The following is a 25,386-nucleotide window of genomic DNA, read 5'->3' as shown; positions in this document are numbered from 1 at the left end:
CCGGTTTGCTTTCGGACCAGGACCACATTGGCTAACCACTCGATATATTGACACTCCCGGATGAAACCGACGGCTAGCAACTTTTGCACCTCTTCGGAGGTTGCCGCACTCCTTTCGGCCCCTTGGTGCCTCAATTTTTTTTTATTGGCCTATATGCTTCTCGAATGTTGAGCCGATGAACCATAAGCTTAGGGTCGATTCCGGGCATCTCGTCGACAGTATAAGCGAAGACATGAAATTCCTTGATGACTTCGAGGATTTGAGCCCTAATTCCCTCGGGGACCTGCTTGCCTATTCGGACTGTGCGGCTTCGCTCACTATCGATGCACACCTCTTCATCTCGATCTGCAGGATGAGGCCTCTCGTACCGCTTTGGGTTATCGGCCATGTAGAGTCCGATCACGGGAAGGGGCTCCTCTGGCTCGGGGCACTTTCTTTTTCGGGAGATGCCCTCGTTACTTCTTTTCAAACTGTTGATGTAGCATTCTCGGGAGGATTTCTGGTCGCCGAATAATCGAGCAACCTTCCCGTCATCCCCCTCGAACTGTAGGATCAGTTGGTACGTCGAGATGGCGGCCTTTACTTTGTTGACTGTGGGGCTCCCTATGATTACATTATAAGGAAGGCTGGTGTCGACCACTAGGTAGTCGATGATGACATTCCGACCTGCCCCCTTCTCCCCCATTCGTGTGCGCAGTTTGACTGAGCCGAGGGGGTGAACGGATTGTCCCCTAAATCCCACCAGCGTCTGGTCGATGGGGGCGAGGTCCTTTTCTTCGTATTTTAGCTTCCTTAGGCAGTCCATAGTGATGATATCCGCAGAGCTCCCGCTATCAATCAGAACTGGACCTACCCGCAGATTGGCTATCTTCATTTCGACAACCAAAAGGTCATCATGCGGGGTTTGTATGGGTCGATGACTGTCTTTGAAGGTCATAGTCGGGCATACTGCGGAAGAGGTCGCATCACTCCCGTGCTTCAGGGTGTAAAGGTGTTTTTTTCGAGAGCGGATGGTTAAGCAGCTCGAGGCGAACCCTCCCGCAATGATGTTAACATACCCTGCAGTCTCATCACTTCGAGTCTGCTTTTCTTGGCAGGGTTCATATTTCTTCTCTTTTGGCTCCTTCAGATATCGGTTCAATTTCCCTTCTCTCTTTAGTTCTCGACAGTCACGTGTAGTTTGACCACAGTCGTGATGGAACTCACACCAGAGCCTTTTATCTCGCTTATTGACGGACGTCCGGACGGGGGTCATTCCAGTTGTTTTCCAATCGAGGCTTCTTGTCTTTTTCTTTTCGAGGGACATCCCTGGGGCTATCCGCTTGAGGGGTGTATTGGTGCTTTCTCTTTCCAGAGCTAGGCTCATCATACGTTTTGCAGATATCGGAGGCCTGAATGAACTTTTGAGCAAGATTCATGGCTTCTGAGAACGACGAGGCCTCGCTTTCCGCGAGCTTCAACTTGAATACTGCTCGATGGATATAACCCGGACATGAGCGCGGTGAATGCGACGATGTCCTGTAGATCATAAACTTTTAGCGATTCTTCGTTAAATCTCTTGATGTAGTCGGCTAGGTCCTCTTCCCTCCGTTGTCTAATCGACATGAGATGGATATTGGTCTTCCGATGTCTTCTACCCGCGATGAAGTTCTGCTTGAAAGCTGCCTCGAGGGCGGTTAAGCTCGATATGCTCCCGGAGGGGAGTTCGGTGATCCAGGTTAAGGCCAACCCCTTTAAAGTGGTCGAGAAGAACTTGCACCATGTCGCCTCACTACTTGTCTGGACACTCATCTGCGCTTTGAAGGCGGCCAGGTGGTCAATGGGGTCCGTTGTTCCATCGTAATGATCGATGGGGGGAACTTTAACCTTTCGAGAGGTGAGAGCCCTCATGATGTTTTCCCCGAAGGGTATTGAGAAGCCTAGGTTGCCCATTTGGACTTCCGACTCATGGCTGGATTCGGAGCTCGAGGCCCGCTGTCTATGACCCCTTCGATGTCGAGGCTCTTTCTCTTTTCGAGGCTCTCTCTGCTCCTGGGGCTCCGTCTCTCGAGGTTCCCTCTCTCGAGGTTTCCTCTGTTCACGGTTGGGGATGGGAGGCGTATTCCTCGCCCTAGACTGCGCTCGTTTTTCGTTCAAGACTTCTCGAGCGTCACGCTTACCGTTCCACAGGTAACGCTCGTTGATCACGTGTCGCGCGTCTTCTTTGCTGGGGGCGGCCTGAGTTTCCCGTCGAGACACCCGTGGCGAGTTCGGTGGATCGAGGGCTATGACCTGGGGTTGATCAAGGTTTTGTACTTGATTGCGTTCAATCACAAGTCGAGGCATGGGAGGCAGCGGAGGCCTGTTCGAGGTACCTTCTCCTCCTACTTGGAAGTTTAGTATCAGAGCTCGGAGGCCGCGCTCAAAATTGTCGCTGAAGCAGTCGGCCAGCTGCTGAAGGTCCTGTTGAGTGACTGGGTTAGGTCTGGTCTGCTCGAATCGCGGGGGGCCCGCTGGTGTTGGAGCTTTCCTGACTCGAGGAGCCCCGAGGTTAATTGCATTCGCAGCCTCTCGTGGGTTAATTTCTTCGAGGATGTGCTGGTTGCGGGCCAAGAGAACGGGAGCCTGCCGGGGGTTCTCCGTTGTCTCGTCGGCCACCTCATGGGACGGTGCCCTCGAGTGGTGAGAGGGGATGGGTGTCCTTTGTCGCCTCCGGTTTCTCCGAGTGATGGCCATGACTTTTAGCTCGATGTCCCCACAGGCGGCGCCAACCTATTTCGGGTAAAAACTTGTATTAGTTGGGATGGATCGAGATTAGGATTAACGAGGGTCGGATGCTTGGAGACTGTTGGGAGACCTGCACATGACGAGAGTTAGACTACCCTGGGGGTGGATCAAGGGATCACCCCTCCGACGATCAAGTCAGTTGATGTGTATTAATTGGGATTTGTAAAGTGGATTGTCTAGAATTCCGTACCTCAATAACTGGGGATCTGCCCAGTATTTATAGGTGTTGAAATGTGTGAAGAATGTCTCTGCCATGCCGGCACAGAATTTAAGACAGGTGGGTCCCACTAGAGGACTTCCACGCTGGCAGCAAGCCTTGGAGCTTTGGAGCATGTAGTGGCCCACCAGGCAATATTGGGCCCAAACATTCCCCTTTCCGCGTACTAAAATATATTCTCACTCAACTCAAATAACTAAATAATAACTTTCATTCCTCAAATGATAATAAGGATATTTTTCCAATCCAAAATAACCAACTTATTCCTTAATAATATAAGGATGCTAAATAAGAAAATTTAAGCTAGTGTAGCTTAGCTACCTATTCAACTACTAACCTTGGAACGCAAATAAATACTCTATGGAGTTCCATTACCATTTCCAATTAGTTTTCTTTATACTTTTATGGAGTAAACATTTCATCTTCCAAGTCTCCAGATTCTTCACTAGAATAATAATAATCTAAATTCCTAGGTCTAGTAGATCTTCGAATCCTTTTGGGTTGAGGTCCATCCTATTCTAACTCTAAATTACTAACATCACCCAGATAAGGTTTCCAAGTAACAATGTAGATGTCGATAACAGGGATGCCTACTTTTAACACATAACACATATCTCTAGGCTACTGTAGCTATCACTGCCAAACTCATAACCTCCATCACTCTCATCATCACTCAATACAATAGGGTTGTAGTAGCTCCCTACTCTACTATCTTGTTTGTTAAACATGGCTAGGCGTCTACAACAAATAAACGTACTTCCATACATATTTGATACTCTCACTTAACGTGATTCCCAGCAATAAACAATAAGTAAGCACAACCAACAATATAAGCATAAGAATATAAACAATTAGCAGGGAAGAAAAAATATAATAATGCTGAACTAACTACTATTTAATGCAAACATAAAATATTTCTGTCCTATATGTCCTTCCTATATTACCATCTCTCACAAAACAATAAAATAAACTAGAAGTATTAAAATAATGGATAATTAAATAAAATTATATAATTTTCGAATAAATAAAAAGAAGAATCCAAAGTGAATTACGGGGAAAAAAATTATTTTTGAATAAAAAAAAAACTCGGAACTTATATAATTTTAATAATAATAAAAAAATTCGAATAATAATTTTCGAATAAATAACATGTTTCATAAACCAATTTAAACACAAGAAATGAGTAGGAGCTCAAGTATAAGAAATTCATTTTATCTAACTAGCTAGTTAGGCGCCTAATTTTTTTTTAAAATAAATCTAAAGCTCCCAGATACCACTTTGTAACACCCCATAATTCTCTCTTTTCCAAAAATACTTTTCAAATATAAAATAAGAGAATCATCAAAGCATTATCGCCCGTGTGATAACGTATTGGCATATTCAGAATTTTACAGCGGAAAACATATAACTAACTTTAGAATTAATAAATAACAAAGGGAACTTTAAACCAAACAACAATGTTATCGTTAAATTCAAACCAAACTTAAATATAAATGTATTATTTGCTCACTACGAATGGATCATCACATGATCAATAAGGCAAAGTCATGATCAACACATACAAAGAAAGCACGTAGTCAGCAAAACTGAGTACTACATAATTAATGAATAAACATTTCTAACATGATAGTAATAAATATAAACAGAGATAAATAACAACATAACAATCTACATATAACTTTTACTCAACTAAACTTTAACAACCTTTCTATTACTTTAATGGAATAGGCATTGGACCGAGTTGTCTAACTAAAAACCAGCCTTCACCTAGGAAGACGATATACAAAAAGGTGATCGAGGAACCTTTTAAATGAAAATAGGAACGGTGATCAATCCGATTCCCAAAAAAAGCCAGGATCCGCTCACCATGTGCCCCAACTCCTGATTGTCCAACTTCAGACGTGCACCAATCTAAAGTTTATTACTATACAAGTTTCACTTTACATGATTTACCATTTATTACTTGTTATGACACACAAGTTAAGCAACATAGATAATATATAATCAAACATTCACAACCTTATTTTTATCTTAGGATTAAATAAGTGATCACACAACTTACAACCCAAGATTAATTCCTTCTCTAATTCAATTTCTTATGTGTTGAACCTAGCCAACAATCAACTTACCTTTCAAAGGCATAAATTATTAATTTACCAAATAAGACCCACAATCCTCATAGAGTAGTGAAAATAATAATATAAGGGAATATATGTAACACCTCGATAATTCTCTCGTTTACAAAATACATTTTCAATATAAAACTCAGAGAATCATCAAAGCATTATCTCCAGTGTGATGACGTATCGGCTTATTCAGAATTTTGCGGCGGAAAACATATAACTAAACTTTATAATTGAAATATAATAAATAATAAAACTACTTTAAAAATCCAACACACTATTAATGTTAACTTCAAACCAAACTTAATATAATTTTATCTACTAAAGCAATAGATAAAACAATCTGCTACTCAAGCTCTCCATTCCTAGATCCCCATGATGCAACATCTACATACCTGTAGATGTCAATGCACTAAAGAATCTGCTCACCAAGAATGGGTCATCACAGGATCAATAAGGCAAATTTATAATAAACACATACAAACAAAGCACGTAATCAGCAAAGCTGAGTACTAAATAATAATAAATAAATATTTCTAACATGATACTAATAAATCATAAGCATGAATAAATAATAGCATAACAATCTAACATTCTGCAGACAACTTTTACTGAACTAAACTTTAACCATCTTTTTATTACTTTAATGGAATAGTTATTGGACCGAGTTGTCTAACTAAAAACCGGGCTTCACCTAGGAAGATGAAATACGGGTGCGACTCCGTATTCCATAATGACCTGCAATATCGAGGAACCTTTGAATAAAAATAAGAACGATGATCAATCCAATTTCCTAAAAAAGCCATGGCACACACTCACCATGTACTGCAATTCGTGATTGTCTAACTTCATACGTGCACCATTCTAAAGTTTATTACTATCCAAGTTACACTTTACACGACTTACCAATTATTACTTGTTATGACACACAAGAAATACAAACACATATGATCAAACATTCACAGCTTAATTCCTTTTTATCTTAGGATTAAATAAGTGATAAAACAACCCAAGATTATTAATTCCTTCTTATTTCAATCCTTCTTATTTGTTGAACCTAGCCAACAACCAACTTACCTTTCAAATACATAAATTTTCAACTTACCAAATAAGGCCCACAATCCTCATAGAGTAGTGAAAGTAATAATATAAGGGAGCACATGATTCAAATATGATCCAACTGAATAAATATATTAATTCCCTCATGTTGAATTAATCAATAAAGTTCCCAACCAACATTATTCCATCAATATTCCATACAAACATGATAATCAACTCGTAATTAAATCTCATACTTAACATGTTCGTACACAGGCATAAAACATGTAAAATCCAACCATAATAAAAATCACATATGAACTTACAAAGTTCCTATACATGATACTACAAATTTTCATTCCTGAAATCATGATACTACAACACATAACACATAGGTATGTACGTACCTTGTGTAGACAAATTGGTAGGCCACCTTTAACACTATAAAAATTGCCTTTTGAATAATCTCCATCTAAAACAACCAACAGAATTCACTAGTAGAATAAATGCTTATTGCTGCGGTCAAAAAGTGGTCTATTGCAGCGGTTTTGGCTGCGCAGCAATTAAGGGGGAAGCAATAGGTAATTAATATATTGCTGCGGTTTCTAGGTAAAACCGCAGCAATATGTTTTTTTATTATTAAAATTATGAAACCTATTGCTGCGGTTTTTGCCCAAAACCGCAGCAATAGGTCCAGGTATAAGCAAAAATAATTTTTTTTTTTGCATTTATTCATTAAATTTAAAAGGTAAAAATGTAGAAACATAAAAAAAAAAACTACAAAAAGATCAAGCTGATAACTACAACATCAAAGCCATAAAGATTAAAAGTAGGAACATAAAATTGAATCATTGTATCTCTGTGAAGTACAATGCACTCATCGAAAACTCGTGTATTACTAACACTGATTGTGTAGAAAACGAAAAATAAAATACATGGAGCCATATTACTTCTCAAACATAATAACAACAAAACTCATGTATCACCAACAGAAAAAAAATCCAAAAAAAAAAAAAAAAAAAAACCCATAACACCAAGTATCACCAACCGAAAAAATCCAAAAATAGAAACGAAAAGTCCAAAAACAAAAACGAAAAATGCAAAACAACAAGTATCACCAACCGAAAAAAACCAAAAAATAAAAATGAAAAAAATAAAAAACCCGTGTAATTTCCAACGAGAACAACAAAGACGAAGAAACGCGAACGACGACGAATGATGGCCGGCGGATAAAGACGAAGAAACGCGAACGACGGCGAATGATGGCCGGCAGATATACGAGAAAGAAGCTTCAATTTATGTTTCGTTTCCAGATCTGAAGAATAGCCGAAGGAGCTTCGAACGGTGGACGAAGGATATACGAGAGAATCACAACCGACGAAGGAGTCAAGCGACGATGAGAGAGGAAGAGGAGTTTTCGTGTTTGGAGAAGGATGGCCGGCGAATCAGAGAGTTCTTGTTTGGAGACGGATGGTCGGCGAATCTGTAGAGTTTTTTTGTTTGGATATTCATAGGAGTTAGGAAGAGGAGAGAGGAAGAGGAGAGAGAGGAATAGGAGAGTGGGAAAAGGAACGTTCAAAAAGAAAGTAAGGAAAACGGCTGTTATGAACCCTAATTAGGTCGCATGCTAATAAAAATAAATAAGAAGCCTATTGCTGCGGATATATAAATAAGAACCGCAACAATATTATTTTTAATATTATTTTAATATATTGCTGCGGTTTTTTGCCAAAACCGCAGCAATATATTTGGTCAAAAAGTCAATTTTTTTCAAAAATTTTCCACTAATACTATATTGCTGCGGTTTTTTGTCGAAACCGCATCAATATCTTTATTTTATATTTTATCTTTTCTTTTTACGTGATATATTGCTGCGTATGGGCAATACCGCAACAATACCACAGCAGCAAATAGCATTTATTCTACTAGTGATTTAAAATCAATACTTCACATAAATTCCAGCAACTTTAAAATACTTTAAATCCCACTTTAAAAATATTTAAAAGTTGTTTTTATTATTAAAACCTCAATTACTTATATTACCTAACATAGTATTACTATACTAGTCATTAAAATCCATAAAACTCCATTAATGACAACCTTTCTAAAATTCTAGCAACGTATAAATTATTAGAACAATCTTTAAACATACTTAAACATGCTTAAATTCATAAGTTAAATCAATTTCATAGTTTATAACATGCTACTATGATTTTTCAATCTTTAACACCCTAAAAATTCATGCTTACATAATTAAAACTCAATCTAAATATAATTATCAAATATGAAATTTTATTCTTTCAATACATAATTTATATAATAATAGATTCACCATTAAAATAGTAAATCAAAGCCTCTAATCATATTTAGTACTAAAGCAAAACATAAAAACATCATCTTTAATCAAAACTTGAGGAGGAAGAAAAGAATTAAACCAACACAATCAAAGAGAACAAAGAGAAGAGAGGCGTCGACACCCATTGGGAGCGGTGACTGGTCGGCGGCATAGGTGGTGGTGTGGTGAAGTTTCTTGGTGACGAGGAAAGTGTTTCTTGAAGAAGAAGAAAGAAAGAAGAAGGAGATCAAAAGAAAATAACGTGGGAGAGGAAGGAGAGTGCAGGGCCGCCGGTTGTATGTAAGGGAGGAGAGAGAAAGATTGTATGGGTAAAATAATTAGGTCCAAGTTATTGATATGTATGTTTTCCTTTTGGGCTTAAGAAAAGGAAATTTGGGTTTCAATAGAGTTTTATGATGAATAGGATTGATGATTTAAAACTCCTAACATCAATAGAAATTCTTTTCCTAGTCCATTTAGAATTTGGATTCCTCAAACCCATTTAAACTCCTTTTCCAAATTCAAATGGTATTTCAAATATTTTTTTCAAAGCATGGATTAACAAAATATTTTGACTTCCTTAAATCCTTAAAATAATTCCTTTGACATTCAAAATAGTCAACCTTTTTAAATAAATAAATCATTTTAAACTAAATAATATAAATATATATATACTAAAATATAGTTATAAAATCCATAAATTTACGGGGGATTACAACACATGATTCAATCATGATCCAAACCAATAAATATATTAATTCCTCCATGTGAATTAATAAATAAAGTTCACAACCGACATGCTTGCATCAATCTTCCATACAATCATGATATAAATCTCATAGCTAAATGTCATACTTAACATGTTCGCACACAGGCATAAAACATGTAAAATCCATCACAATAGCAATCATATATGAACTCACAAAGTCCCTATACATGATACTACATAACTTTCCTGCCTAAAATCATGATACTACATCAAACAACACATAGATATGTACGTACCTTGTGTTGACAAATTAATAGGTCACTTTAATAACTTTAGAAGTCGCCTAGAGAAAATTCTCCGCCTGAAATAACCAATAAAATTTATAATCAATACTCCAAATAATTCCAGCAACTTCAAAATACGTTAAATATCCTTTAAAAATATTTAAAAGTTGTTTTCATCCTAAAATCTCAATTACTTATATTCCCTAGCATAGTACAGTACTATGCTAGTCATTAAAATCCATAAGACTCCATTAATAACAACCTTTCTCAAATTCTAGCAACGTATAATTTATTAAGACTCGCTTTAAACATACTTAAACATGCTTAAATTCATAAGTTTAATCAATTTCATAGTTTATAACATACTACTATAATTTTCCTATCTTAACGCACTAAAAATCAATGCTTTGATAATTAAAATTTCAATTTAGACATAATAATCAAATCTGAATTTTTATTCTTTAAAGAAAGATAATCATAGGTTCATCATTAAAATAGTAAATTAAAGCTTTTAACAATAATTAGTACTAAAACAAAACATAAAAACATAATCTTTAATCAAAACTTAAGGAAGAAGAAAAGTAATTAAACCAACACAAGAAGAAACAACAAGGAGCGTCGGCCGAAGGACAGCAACAGGGACGAAAACACGTGGTCGACGGTGGTGGTGGTGGTGTGAAGTTGGGGGATTTTTTGTTGAGGAAGAAATTGTTTCTTAAAAGAGAAGACAAGAAGAGAAAGAGGAAAAATCGTGAAAAGGGAGAAGTAAACTAGGGGGTTGGTTTTCTTGTGAGGGAGGAGAGAAAAAGTTTTTGTGTGGGTAAAATATTTAGTTTAAAGTATTTATAAGTATGTCTTCCTCTTGGGTTTAGGAAAAGAAAATTGGGTTTTAAGTAGAGTTGAATGATGAATAGGTGATAAATAAAACTCTTAACATCACTAGAAGTCCCTTTTCCTAGTATAATTAGTATTTGGATTCCTCAAGCCCATTTAAACTCCTTTTTCAAATCAAAATAGTGTTTTAAATATTTTTCAAAGCATGTCTTAACAAAATATTATAATTTCCTTAAATCCTTAAAATAATTCCTTTGACTTTCAAAATAGTCAACCTTTTAAAGAAATAAATTATTTTAAACTATATTATACTTATATATATATATATATATATATATATATATATATATATATATATATATATATATACTAAAACATATTTATAAAATCCATAAATTACGATGGATTACAAATTCTCTCTAAACTCTCCACAAATACATTCAAACGCATTCAACAACAAGAATTTTCATTCTATCTTTATTGAATGATCTTCATTCAATGTTCTCTTTGTTAAGGCTTACAATTGATTCCTCCGACGTCCGTATGGCCAGACCTAGGTGATAAAGGTGTAATTCCAAGGGTCAATGCCAATTTAATTATTTATATACTAAAGTATTTCATTTTCATGATGTAGGAATCAAATTGAAATACACGCGCATATAAAATTTTATATTTGTATATTATTTCTAACTTCCTTATAATTATTTTCGTAGTTATATGTATGCTTTGAATATTTTCCGTGACTTTTTAATTACAATTGTTTGATCACCATTATATTTTTGTTTGCTGAATCAGAATTGCAAATTAGTTAAATCACACCTTATAAGATAAATTGGACACCCGATCTGGGTACCTATTAATCTTGTAATTAAATTATGTGATCATCAAAATTAGATCTTATATGTTAAAAACCAACTTTTGACATGTTTGTCTCTTTATACAATCAACCTCTATGTGCATGTATTTGAATATTTCATTGAATAATTAAGGAAATCCCCTGAACTGAAAATCTCTTCTTTTGGATTTTGTTGATTTTTCCTGAAAAAAATTACGACTCTCTTCGAACCAAAACATTAAAAAAAAATTGTGGAATGAGTGTATGCAATTTTGGTTAAGTTGCCGGTGAAGTAACGGTTAACATCAATATGATTTGTTGGTTTTGAGACTAAATCATATTTTCTTTTCATTTTACCCTTTGTAACAACCCTAGCTTTCCAATACTTCTAAAAACATCTTATAATAAATAAATTTAGAAATTTCAAAGATGCTACGCCGTGATGATTAATAATAATAACCGCAAGGCTAATGGTTTTAGCTAAAAAATCATAAACAATGAGTTTTAAATAATTATTACAAACCAACTAATCGAATGTAAATAATTATTTACAAACCAATATAAGTTCTAAAGTCAAGTAAATAACAACAGAAGTTTTATTAATGTCTATTAAGCTAAAGGAGATCTAACACACTCTTTAACCCAACCAGAAGCTAACTATCTTCAAATCTCTACACATTAAAAATGTAATATTAGCCAAAGGCTGACCAAGATTTAATACTCTAATAAAACAAAACTATTCGATGTGGAGGCAAGACATATAGAAATATCTTGCAAATTCATTTAAAAGCTGTACATATTATATATAATATATTAACTTTCCAACAACCTCAAATCCAATCTTTCTTTCTGAACCATTCTGTAAATCATTCAAATATAACTCATTTGTAATATGTGACTACGAAGTAATAAAATCCGATGAGCTAGCGAGGCTCACTTGACAAGGTAAATAATAAAGTCCCTAGTATGCATACTTTTAACTTGATAACGTACCAATAAGGAAGACAAATGACAAGAGTATTGATCAATATACTCCCAACTACTAAAATAAATTGTTGAGAAATGTCCTTTGAATGTTCTTGTTCTTTCGGTGCTAAGAATGGGCTATTTGGGGGGGGGGGGTGATGGAGCCCTGTTGTGCGTTGGTGGAGATTTTCATTTTTTCAGTAAAGTCCAAGTTGGTTCATTTAGTGGGAAGATACTTTATATCTTCCTCTTTTGTTCCTATTCCAATCTTCTCATTTCCATGGCAAAGGTATGGTGTGCTTCACATCTAATCTTTTGTCCAAGTAAGATATTGCAACATATTAAAATCCAGTTATCCAATAAATTTAGAACCTTATTCAAGCACTGGTGGTATTATATAATGTCAAATTTGATCCTTTCTCTCAAGGACTTCTTATGTTACTCTATTCTAGGCCCTAGAAGCTATTGAATGGAGAAAAATGTTCTTCTAGTTCTTTGCCTATAGAAGGCTTCGGCTTTTTCTTTTGCCAAATCTCTGTTAAGGAAAAGGTCAATGAGTATCTGCTAATAAATTTTGAATTAGCGTTTAATATCTTTAGTTTGTCTGGTACTCTCTATTGCTCCCTCTCTCAGAAATTTATGAGGATGTTTAAAAAGTTTTGCAAGCTTGCTGTATGAAAATTTTGTTTCATGCTATGTCACTCCTGTATGGAGATAAGAGTTGTCCCATTTGATCGTTGGTACGATTCATTCTTTTGCAGCTTCTTCTGTGGTATAATATCACAATTTTCTGTAATGTTTGGTCAAGTATGCTCTTGTTTAGTACCAATCTCTACTGCTAACGTGAGATCAAATCAATTTGTTATTAATTCTTTCATCAATGGTAGAGATTGCTCCAATTCTAATTGGGTTTTTAACCTGCTAAGCATAAATTTGGTCCTTTTAGTCAAGAATCTTCCTTATTTATACATTAATGAGAATCTTAGTTATGTCTATGTTCTCTCTCAAAATATTAGGTGGAAATTTTCCATTTTAGGGAATTTTGTCAATATAAAGACTAATTTTATTCTCTTTTGTTCTTGTGTGAGTAAATTAAGAGTGGTATGTTATAAATTCAATAAATTCTCTAAAGCTTCAGGGCTGGTTGCAAGCTTAGAGAAGAGCAATATTTACATTGTTGGAGATGGGAACCATGAAGCAACTCTCCTTGCTGAACCTGTGCAGCTGCCAATAAGAGAGTTGCCTTTTAAGTATCTGGGTGTCCCCCTTGCTTCAAAGAAGCTGAACTTTTCCCAATGTAAAGTTCTGGTGGACAAGATTACTGAGAGAGCTCAAGGGTGGATAGCCAAGACTCTTTCATATGCTGGTAGGCTTCAACTAGTGAGAAGCATCCTGAGCTCAATGCAAAACTATTGGGCTCAGTTGTTCACCCTTCCCAAGAAACTTATAAGAGCAGTTGAAACTGTATGCAGGAAATTCTTGTGGACTGGGAAGACAATGGAGTCTAAGAAAGCCTTTGTTGCCTGGGCTACTTTTTACAACCCAAGAGTGACTGGTGGCTAGAACCTAATCAACATGGAAGTTTGGAACAAAGCTACAATTCTGAAGCTGTTATGGGCTCTTGCTTTCAAACCTGATAAGTTATGGGTTCAATGGGTGAATGAATATTATATGAGAAGGAGTGATATCTATTCTGTTGCTATCAGTAACAGTATGTCATGGCAACTTAAGAAGATAATTGCATTTAGAGAGATATTGCATGAGTTAGGAGGATGGAACTCAGTGGTTCATAATGACAAATATAGCATTAAAAAAGCTTATAAGCTATTAATGGGGTCCTTTGAGAAGGTGGAGTGGAGTAGAGTTATCTGCAATAACAAGGCTAGTCCCAAAAGTAAATTTACACTCTGGCTGGTGCTTCAGAACAGACTACCTACTGCAGATAGGCTTAGCAAATGGAACATACCTTGCTCTCTTAGGTGTAGATTATGTGAAGCTGAAGATGAATCCATTCAGCACTTGTTTTTCAACTGTGCATATGCTACAATAATCTGGCAGGCAATTCATAGTAAGATGCACTGGGACTACCAAGCTCGCTCATTTTGTGAAGAGTTTAGGAAGGCCAGGATCAAAGCTCGTGGGCAAAGCAGTCAAGCTAGGCTATATGTTAAACTATTTACAGAGGTTGTTTATGCAATATGGCTCCAAAGGAACAATAAAGTGTTTAATGATGCTTTAGTTCCTGCTCCTGAATTAGTTAAAGAGATTGTATTTAGGACTGCTTGTACTCGTCCTGAGAATGAAAGAACTTTGTTAGTTGATTAGTTTGTAACCTTGTATTGGGTGGCAGGTTTGTGATGTGGTGGAGATCTAGGTTGTAAGAAGCTTATTTGGCTTCACCTTAGTTTTTTTGGTTATCAATAACAACTTTGAATTGCCAAAAAAAAAAAAAAAAGAGTGCTATGTTTGGTTTCCTTAGGTGTAGTCCATATAACATCTCAGACTTTCTTTCTTATAGCTAAGAAAAGGTAGAAGTCTCGTGATTATGAAAAATACTAAGGTTTGTGTTATATTCATAAAAAGGGAAGCTATGAGGGAAAACAAGATCCTTTTAAGGGGTATCCTCTTTAACTTTTCTTGGATCTTAAAGTATTTAGTCATTCTCGTTCTTTGGAATTGGTTAAAAGTCTGCTTTCTATCTATGGTTGTTTTAGTTAATAGTTATAGTTATTTAAATATTTTATTATCTGATTTTAGATTGTATATCCATGTAATTACAAACTCCAATTTAGGCTACAGAAGCTATTGGATTGAAATTTTTCACTCCATTCTAGGCCCTAGAAGCTATTGGAATGGAGAAAAATATTTTTGTCATCATGTGTCAATAGAAGGCTTTGGCTATTTTATGTAACACAGCTCTGTTAAAGAAAAATACAATGTTTTTATTTTGCAAGCTATCGCTCAATTTTCGATGAATATATATAGTTTGTCTGTTATTCATTATATAATGTAATCATTTAAGGTCAAATGGATGTTTTTAAATGTCAGAGATCTTGCTAATATGAATTTTTTATCATGTCATGTCTGTTTGGAGACAATAATTGTTATTAGGTCTAGCGAGGGGCAGGACTTAGCTAAGTCTTCCCTTCCATATAACTATGCTTTATGATTATCAGTAGTTGGAATATAAGAGGTTCGAGGAGGCCTTTAGCTATGGAAGAAGTGAAAGTTTTTTGTAAATCTAATAAAGTAAAAATTATGATGTTATGTGAGACCAAATTGCCAACTCCTCCCTCTGAGGGGTGTGTTAGGTATTGTGGCTTCACTCATTTTTGACTTTCTTCCTTCAAAGGGGTTAGCAGGGGGATGTGGATCGTGTGGAAGAATGATAGTTGTAATCCTTTTGAACTAACACCCATTAGTAAAGAATCTCGTTTTTTGGGCTTGTAAAATTGAGCTATTAGCCATTAATTTTAGCTTTATTGCTATTTTTATCTATGCTCCTCCCAATTATAATTTGAAGTATGAATTTTGGAGAATTAATTGATTTTACTATTATATTAGGTGACTTTAATGAGTGAAGTTCCCATTTAGCCAAATTAGGTGGGGCTGAATTTAGATTTTCTAGATTAGCTATTATGAATCACTTCTACTCTGCTCTCGAATGCATAGAACTCCCATTTGAAGGGAACCCGTATACTTGGCGAAAATTAACGTTTTATAAGTTCTTGATTATGAATCTTTTTGATTGAATCTTTTTTTGGCAAGTTTATGTGATTGAATATTATATAAGTTGATTGGGTGTAAATTTGATTTGATTAATATTTTGTTTTTGGCAAGTTTATGCATGGAATTGGGGTTGATTAGGTGGCCAGAGGTTGTTTGTTGAATCTTGAAATATAATATCTATGTTGGGGGCATCCAAGGGGGGACATTATTGCTCCCCCTTGGCTTATATAATAGAGATCTTATAAGTCACATATTGTACGCCTAGGTTTGACTCGACCCTAAACAATCCAAGGGAAAAAACACATTTTTTAAAATAAATATAATGGCGTAAGAAGCCTCACCCATTTGCTAAAGATATAAACGGATTTAACACATCAAACCAATTAGCTTGGAAACAATTGTGATATACTGCAATGCATTTGCAAAGTATGAAAAGCTTATAACTAAAAATCAATATCATGCCATTCTATATTACCACATGTGAAAAGGACAACTTGATATTTAGTCATAAATTCATACAAGTGGTATTCTTATGCCACGTACAACTTCACTACCATAGAACAAAAAACGCATCGAAAGTAAAAGCAAGATCATTCCACCATTAGAGGAAGGTTATTGCAATACTAATATGTACGTAAAGGTACAAAACAGTACCAAACAGACTGAATTCCACTCGTTCAAAAGCTATTAGACATAGTCATTCACAACTATAATACTGCAACTATAAACCCCACACTTAACTATCACAATACTACATACAGTTATGCTAATTTATGATATATTTCATTGAACAAACAACTATAGTATTATACTAAAATTCAGCAGCCAGCAAAACAATCCACATAACAATAAATTTTAGAGTAAATTTTGAAACTAATAATTAGCAATGAACCTCGAAAATATGCTAGCTAAATCATATTAAACATCAAACATGAACTAATCATGTAAATTTCATATACTATAAATTTCCCCTAATTCAATTTTCAAGAACCCTAATTTAACAAACTCCCAACTTCTACAATCAAACAAGGTTAAAAAATTAAAAACATAAGGCTGGAACCTACTTGTTTAGGGGAAGTAATAAGGTGAAATTACTCAATAAAGGACCCAAAATCGTTCTTTGATCCGATTTTGGACCCGAAAATCACAAACTCAAGAAGAAATTCTCCTCTTTGAAAACCCCACAAAATAAAACCGAGAGAATATGGACGAAATAGATTATGTGAGTTTATGGTTGGTGACTGTGTTTTATTTTGTAGATCTAAAGGACTAATGGAGTATGGATGCAAAGATTGAAAAAGAGCTAGAATAGGTTGTCGTGGGTTTTTTATGATATTAATGTATCACTCCCCTTCTTTCTTTCTTTCTTTTCCGTTGGTTTCTTTTTTTTTTTCTTTTCTTTCTCTCTCCTTATACTAGTAATATTAAATTCAAAGGTGGGCACAGAAGCACCATCCTATATGTGATGCACACTCCGAAACGACAACGTTTCGTTGGTTTGGTGTGACCCAAGACCGGTTGGCATTGAATGAAATGTTCACCCAATCTATGGAGGAAGTCAATTTGAAAAAACCCAGGATTTCTCTCTCCTGCTTTTATGAGCCGGTCTTATTTTCTCTCTCCTGAGTTTTTATTTTGTCTCTCTCCTCACATCACTTTATCTCTCTTGCATTTTCTCTCTCCTCACTTTATCTCTCCTACATTTTTGTCTCTCTTTAGCTCTCCTTTAATTTCATTCTCTTTAGTTATTATATTTATAACTGGAATTAGTTATGAGTAAATGTTAATTATTGTGAGTGAAAAATTTATAAATTCCAACATATATGAGATTGAGTGATATCATGGAAAATTCTACATTATTGAATGTAGAAAATACTTCATTGAATGTAGAAAATTCTGCATCAAATGTGGATAATGCAAGTCAGCCCATAGGTAATGAAAATATCATAATTCTTACGTAAAAGTGTAATGAACATTATGTACGTCTAGATGCACATATGTTATATTGCAATGAACAAATTTAAAAATGCCACAATGTTTCCATGTAGTGAACATGGTAGTTGAGTTGTAAATATTTTGTTATCGTGTTAATATTTTTTGTTGTGAAGCAGAAGTTTGTGAAGCTGATATATCTGACTTGATGCACAAAGAAGTTGCAAACGATGATGAATCTTATGAACTCTACAACAATTACTCATTTAAATGTGGTTTTGGTATTGGCAAAAATAGAGTTAATAGAAGATGTGATAGTGTGATTATTAGGCAACTTTTTTTTCTTGTTCTTGTGAAAGGAAGAAGAACAGCTTAGAGACAATGCCCAAAGTAGAATGTTATTATGATTAATGATTATTTGCATGGCTGCAATGTAGATTACAATAAAAGTATAGTCGTTCTTTTGTGTTATTGTTATCAACATCTGTTCATGCACATGTATGTTTTTTGGTTTTTAAATTATATGTTTATTAAAAATGTTGAACCCTAGTTTTGATAATGACAAAGAAACAAAGGAACAAACTAAGTAGTGAACTAATGAATTATTTAAGTGTATGGTGTCTAAGGTATCAATGCAAGGAACTGGGAGAATACAAGTCAATGAAGAAGTCAAGAGAGGATTTCAAAGGCTAAGTAAAGAAGTTTCTATGTTGATACTGGAGCAAGCATTGGATCAAGAATAATAGAAGCTAGGCGTTTTATTTTCTAGTTCCAATGTAAAGGAACAAAGAAAGAATGGTAAGGAACTGTGGCAGAATATTTGAGAATGAAGCGTTTGTTCCTCTGTAAGGAACAAACTCAGTGGCACTTAGAAAATATGTTAAAGGAACTGAACTAATATAAGGAACTAGACTTAGGCGTGTACTTAGTATAACGGTTAAAAGATAATGGAGTAAGTCATGCCTAGATTATAGGAAATTAGTTATTCTAATTTCAAATATAAAATCAGTTTTAAAGAAATCTGTTTTGGAAAAGATTTTATTTTTCGGAAAATAAGAAAAATAAATATCCGGTTTTAGAAAGATTTTTTTCAAAATATTATTTTTCTTAAGATTAGAAATCAATTTGAAGATAAAAAGAGTTTAAAAACTGATTTCGATAATGTTGAAGGGAACTCCTATTTTTTAGAGTAATGCTGCATTTTATCCACGTCATTTATAGTTCATGGATCATGGACATGATGTAAAACGTGTTCCTTAGGGAAGGAACCATCGGGTGGATTAAAACGTGTACTCTAACATTAATCCACACTCTTCATAATTACACTATAAATATAGAAGTCTAGATAAGTTCAAATGTGTTGACTAAGTAATTAAGTGAGTTTAACTTATTAAGTGTCAGTGCCTTCATTCTCTCAATAGCCATTGTTTCTTTGCCTTCTTACTCTAATCCACTAAGCTTATTTCGATCAATTGTATTTTGGTTTTGGGTAAGGGAACTTTGAGTGAAGTTCTGTAAGAGAAAGGCTTTGAGTGAAGCTTGTATGTGTGAGAAACTTCGGTGAAGTTGAGAGGAACTGCTGTTAAGGGAACAGTGGTTCAGAACTTGAGTTTAGGAACTCAAGGTAGGGCTCGAGTTAGAATTAGGTTGTAACAGAGTTGTTTGGCCTAATTAGTGAAAGTTGAGTTTAAAATCCCTAGTGGTCGAGGTTGTTTCTTCTTGTTGGCCCAAGAAGTTTTCCTCGTAAAAATCCCTTGTGTTCCTTTAGCTTGTTATTCGTTTAAGTTTTAATTTCCGCAAAAAGTTACGTTTATTTCTACACCTACAATTCACCCCCCCCTCTTGTAGTGTTCCTAGGGAAATAACAATTGGTATCAGAGCTAAAACTCACGTAAGATAGGAAACCCTATTGAGGAAAAGATCCAAGGAACAATGAATACCACCGAGAACTTGAAGAAGGTTATTCCACTCAAAGGCCTCCTATGTTCAATGGGAAGTACTACAACTATTGGAAGAACCGCATGGAGTATTCATCAAGGCTGAAAACTATCAGGTATGGAGAGTCATTGAAGTTGGTGATTTCGAAGTCACAACTACAAATGACAAAAATGAGGTAACTCTTAAACCCTCTCTGATTATGAAAATCTGATTTTGAAAAAATGGAAGTAAATGCCATGGCTATTAAACTATTGCATGTTGGACTTGGACCCCATGAACATAATAGGATCATGGGATGCAAATCCGCAAAGCAAATATGGGATTTACTAGAAGTAACCACGAAGAACTAATGAAGTTAAAAGATCGAAAATTGATTTACTTATGAATCAATATGAACTGTTCTGCATGAAATCCAAAGAAAGCATCCGAGACATGTTTACTCGTTTTACTAACTATAAATGAGTTGGCTTCTCTTGGAAAGTTTATTTCATCTGAGGAACAGGTTCGAAAGTTCTTAGGAGTCTTCCTAAGGACAGATGGATGGCAAAGTCACGCTCTTCAAGAAACAAAAGACTTCACTAAGTTCAACTTAGAACAGCTGGCAGGGTCACTTATGACTCATGAGCTTCACCTTGATACTGAATATGGTGAAAGCTCCAAATCAAAATCAATTGCTCTCAAAGCAGATGATGAAGATGATTCGGACTCTGAAGAAGAAGAGCAGCCCTCATGGTTCGAAAATTTCGAAAGATGTACAGGAACATGAAGAATGGAAACTTCAAAGGTAAAACTAAGAAATTTTCTAACAAAGCTGCTTGTCATAAATGTGGAAGTACAGATCACTTCATCAAAGAATGTCCTCTTGGGAAAACGACAAAACCAAAGAAAGGAACAAGGAACGCTTTGCTGAAAGGAACAAAGAATCAAAAGCTTTCTCTAAGGCAAATGTGCGCAAAGCTATGATAGCTGCTTGGGAGATTCAGAGACGGAAGAAAGAGGAACAACCAACTGAAGAAACAGCAAACCTTTGCCTCATGGCAAACATGACGAAAAAGAAGATGAAGAAAAATTGAGGTAAGTCAACATGGACTTGAGTCAGAACTAGATGGTAAAACTAGGACTGAAATATATGATCTTCTTTATGATGCAATTCTTGAATGTAGAGATGAACGTGAAAAACGTGAACAAACGGAACAAGCCTTAAAGGTTTGCAAGGAACACATAGAATGGCTTAAGAAATGAGAACTGATGCGAAACTAGATTTTTGATTTGTTTGATAAAAACTTAAAAATCAAAGAATGTTATGAGAGTTTGAAAAATGAAAATTATCTAATTAATTTAGAGATTTCACACTTGAAGGAATTTGTCCCTGTTCTGAGTTCCTTTGATATAAGATCAACCCCTTTGAAAGGATACAGATCTGAGATTAAAAAATAATAAAGAGAAAATATTTTAAAGGAACAGATCTGTAATCTTAAAAAGGAACTGGTTGTCGCAAGGAACAGAGGCAAAATCATGAAAGTTCCTAAGTGGATTGAGAAACCACAGACCAAAAGGAAGGAAGGTCTTGGTTTTGAAAACTACAAGAAAAGGAACAAGACAAAGAAATATGTTGATCTACCTAGTGATAATTTGTATGTATTGTGGCAAGGTAGGTCATTACATAAATCAATGTCAATTAAAATCTGAATGATTGGGAAAAACGTGACAATAAGTAAAAAATGGGTTGTCAAAACAAATCCTAGTCAAGAACAGGAACCCACGAAAGATGGGGTTCCTTCAACTAACAACTAGTTGATTTTTGCAGGTTGGAGTGAGGGGAACAACACTTGGTATCTCGATAGTGGTTGTTCCAAGCACATGACAGGAGACAAAACGAAGTTTCTCTCACTCACAACCTATGAAGGTGGCAGTGTAACATTTGGTGATAATAAGAAAGGTAACATTGTTGCTATGGGTAAGGTCGGTAAGTCACCATTACACTCCATTGAAAATGTATTTTTAGTTGAAGGTCTAAAACATAATCTATTAAGCATTTCTCAATTCTGTGACAAAGGAAATACTGTAAAATTTGATAAGAAAAATGCTTAATCATCAACATTAAAACTAAGAAGGTTATTTGGAAGGAACAAGGAAAGGGAACACATACATTGTGGATCTAGACCTTGTTCCTCAAATCAATTTAACTTGTCTTAGTGTTATTGAAGATGATTCACTTCTATGGCACAAGCGTCTAGGACATGCTAGCTTTTCATTACTTGAGAAACTTAGATCAAAAGACCTTGTTTTAGGATTACCATCCATAAAATTTCATATTGATCAAGTTTGTGATGCATGTGCACGAGGTAAACAAGTAAGATCCTCTTTCAAATCTAAAACGATTGTAAGTACCACTAAACCATTAGAGTTAATCCTATGGACTTATGTGGCCCATGAGAATTCAAAGCAGAAGTGGAAAGAGGATATGTACTTGTGATTGTAGATGACTAATCTAGGTACACTTGGGTTATTTTTCTCTCTAGTAAAGATGAAACTTATGATGAGTTCCTTGTCTTTGCTAAAAGAGTTCAAAACCTAAGTGGACATAAAATAATGCACATTAGATCAGATCATGGCAAGGAATTCGAAAATTATAAATTTGATGACCTAAGCAGAGATAATGGCCTAGATCATAATTTTTCTGCCCCTAGAACACCACAACAAAATGGTGTTGTAGAAAGGAAAAATAGAACTTTGGAGGAAATGTCTAGAACCATGTTAATTGCTAGTGAACTTCCAAGGAACTTTTGGGCTGAAGCTGTTAATACTGCTTGTCACATAATTAATCGTGCCATGATGAGACCTATCTTAATAAAACTCCTTATGAACTTTACTTTGGAAAGAAACCAAACATCACCTATTTAGAACATTTGGATGCAAATGTTATGTGCATAATAATGGAAAAGATAATCTTGGAAAAATTGATGCAAGGAGTGATGAAGCAACATTTTGAGGATTATAGAGTATATAACAAGAGAACTATGTGTGTTGAAGAAAGCATTCATGTAATCTTTGATGAATCTGACAAACATAATCCAAGCATACAGGTTGATGACTATGAGATAGGGTTAGCGCAACCTAGTCAAGGAACACAGATTCACAAGAAGAAGAAGAAGTGAAAGAGGAAAGGAACGAGGAATTCGAAAACATTGATATTCCTGTTCCTCAAGGAGGAGAAGATGCTCCTGTTCCTCTAAATGAAGGAACTGAGTCCACCGAGGCTAACAGAGGAACAACTGAGCAGAGTTCCTCATCCACTCAAGGAACTCATGAGGAACAACATGTTCCTATAAGAGAGTTTCAACCAAAACCTTGGAGATTACAAAAGTCACATCCTGTGGAACTCATAATCAGCGACATATCCAAAGGTACGCAAACTAGATCTCAGTTAAGGAACTTTTGTGCATTTCATGCGTTCCTATCAATGATGGAACCAAGAAATCATGAAGAAGCCTTAACTGACTCTGATTGGATTATTGCAATGCAAGCTGAATTAAATGAGTTTGAAAGAAACAAGGTATGGCATCTAGTTCCTTCATCTAAACAACAAAAAGTAATTGGCTTAAAATGGGTGTTTAGAAACAAACTAGATGAATATGGAACCATTGTAAGAACAAAGCTAGACTTGTAGTAAAAGGTTATAACCAACAAGAAGGAATTGATTATGAAGAAACCTTTGCTCCTGTAGCTAGATTAGAAGCCATTAGAATCTTAATTGCATTTGCTGCTTACATGGGATTCAAATTATATCAAATGGATGTTAAGTGTGCATTTTTAAATGGCTATCTAAACGAAGATGTATATGTTGAACAACCCCCTGGTTTCGAAAAAAAATCTCCCAAATCATGTCTACAAGCTTGATAAAGCTCTTTATGGGTTAAAACAAGCACCTAGATCATGGTATGAGAGATTATCTAAGTTCCTTTTAGAAAAAACTTTAAAAGAGGAAAGGTTGATAAAATTCCAAAATCTAAAGGAACTGATATTTTGCTTGTTCAAATATATGTTGATGACATCATATTCGGAGCTACTAATGAAACATTGTGCAAAGAATTCTCAAATCTCATGAGCAATGAATTTGAAATGAGTATGATGGTGAGTTAAATTTCTTTCTTGGACTACAAATCAAACAAACTGAAAAAGGTATAATTGTTCACCAACAAAAATACATAAAGGAACTATTAAAGAAATATGGCCTCGAAAATTCAAAAGTAAATCACACTCCTATGGGAACTTCAACTAGATTAGATGAAGACTCCATAGGAACAAGTGTTGATCAAACAAAATATAGAGGAATGATTGGTTCACTTTTGTATCTAACTGCTAGTCGTCCAGACATAGCTTTCAGTGTTGGTTTGTGTGCTAGATTTCAAGCAAATCCAAAGGAGTCTCACCTCACTGCTGTGAAGAGAATTCTTAGATACCTTAAAGGAACAGATGATCTTGGACTCTACTATCCAAGAAGTGATACATTCGAACTAAAAGGATATGCAGATGCAGATTATGCTGGAGATCTTGTTAATAGGAAAAGCACCTCAGGTATGGCACAATTCCTTGGTCATAGTTTAGTTTCTTGGAGTACCAAGAAACAAAACACAGTTGCTTTATCCACTGCTGAAGCAGAATATGTAGCTGCTGCTGCATGTTGCTCTCAAATGCTTTGGATAAAACAACAACTTAGTGACTATGGAATAAACTTTGAATGTGTTCCTATTTATTGTGACAATACAAGTGCTATAAGTATATCTAAAGATCCAGTGCATCATTCTAGAGTAAAGCATATACATATTAGACATCACTTTTTAAGAGAAAATGTCGAAAAAGGTTTGATAAACTTGAGTTTTGTCAAACTGATTATCAGATTGCTGATATCCTAACTAAGCCTTTGCAAAGAGATAGATATGAAAATTAAGGCTTGAGTTAGGCTTAATAAAAATTAAGTGATTGTTCCTATGTCAATTCCCCCATGTTTGAATCAATTTGAGTGACTTTGTGTGCTAAAAATAATTGTGTTTAATTGCCTAAGACCATTGCAAATTGGAATGTTGCAAAACATAACCATGAAGTCAAAGAAACTAAACAACTCACAAATGTCACATATACTCCCCTTACTGTTCCTAAGGTCAAGAAACATGCATAGTATGAAGGATTTATGTAGCATTAGTTGTTCCTATAGCACAAGTTCCTTAGCATTTATTTTCTTTCAAAAATTAAAATTCATAAAAATCCGAAAAATCCGATAAAATCCAAAAATTAAGGGGAACCAGTTTAATTAAATCTTGGTTTTTTTATCTTTTCGTTTTCTTCTTTTTTTTTATTTTTTTATTTTTTGCTTTATTTCTTTCCCGCGTGTCATAATTACTATTACATGCAAAACTTCCTTCTTCAATGCATCTAAGGAAACCGTGTTCCTCTCAAACGCTTCATCTTCACCAAATCCGAAACCTCATCACACCCTTTGATACTCCATAAAAACCTCCAAACCTTATAATCATGGCAAAAACTTCAAGAAACTCACCTTTTCCAACACCAAAAACAACCGACACTTCAAAAATGGAAATTTCTTCACAACAACAACCCTTGAAACCGACATAATTCAAGAAAACCCCATAGAGGAACAGCAATTAGAATCTCCTAGAAG

At 35.1% G+C, this 25,386-nt stretch overlaps 1 protein-coding gene across 1 annotated transcript; it reads right to left on the bottom strand.

The window, feature by feature from the left end:
* Positions 1–130: 130 nt before the first annotated feature.
* On the bottom strand, positions 131–1,366 carry LOC125498614 (uncharacterized). The gene has a single exon (XM_048646850.1). The coding sequence runs from the start codon at positions 1,364–1,366 to the stop codon at positions 131–133; it is 1,236 nt and encodes a 411-aa protein (XP_048502807.1).
* Between the last annotated feature and the right edge of the window lie 24,020 nt (positions 1,367–25,386).

The sequence above is a fragment of the Beta vulgaris genome, chromosome 6 (genome assembly GCF_026745355.1).
Source record: "Beta vulgaris subsp. vulgaris cultivar EL10 chromosome 6, EL10.2, whole genome shotgun sequence".
In the NCBI taxonomy this organism is placed as follows: Eukaryota; Viridiplantae; Streptophyta; class Magnoliopsida; order Caryophyllales; family Amaranthaceae; genus Beta; species Beta vulgaris.
The sequence above is the reverse complement of the archived record's forward strand: the minus strand, read 5'-3'. Positions and strand labels throughout refer to the sequence as shown.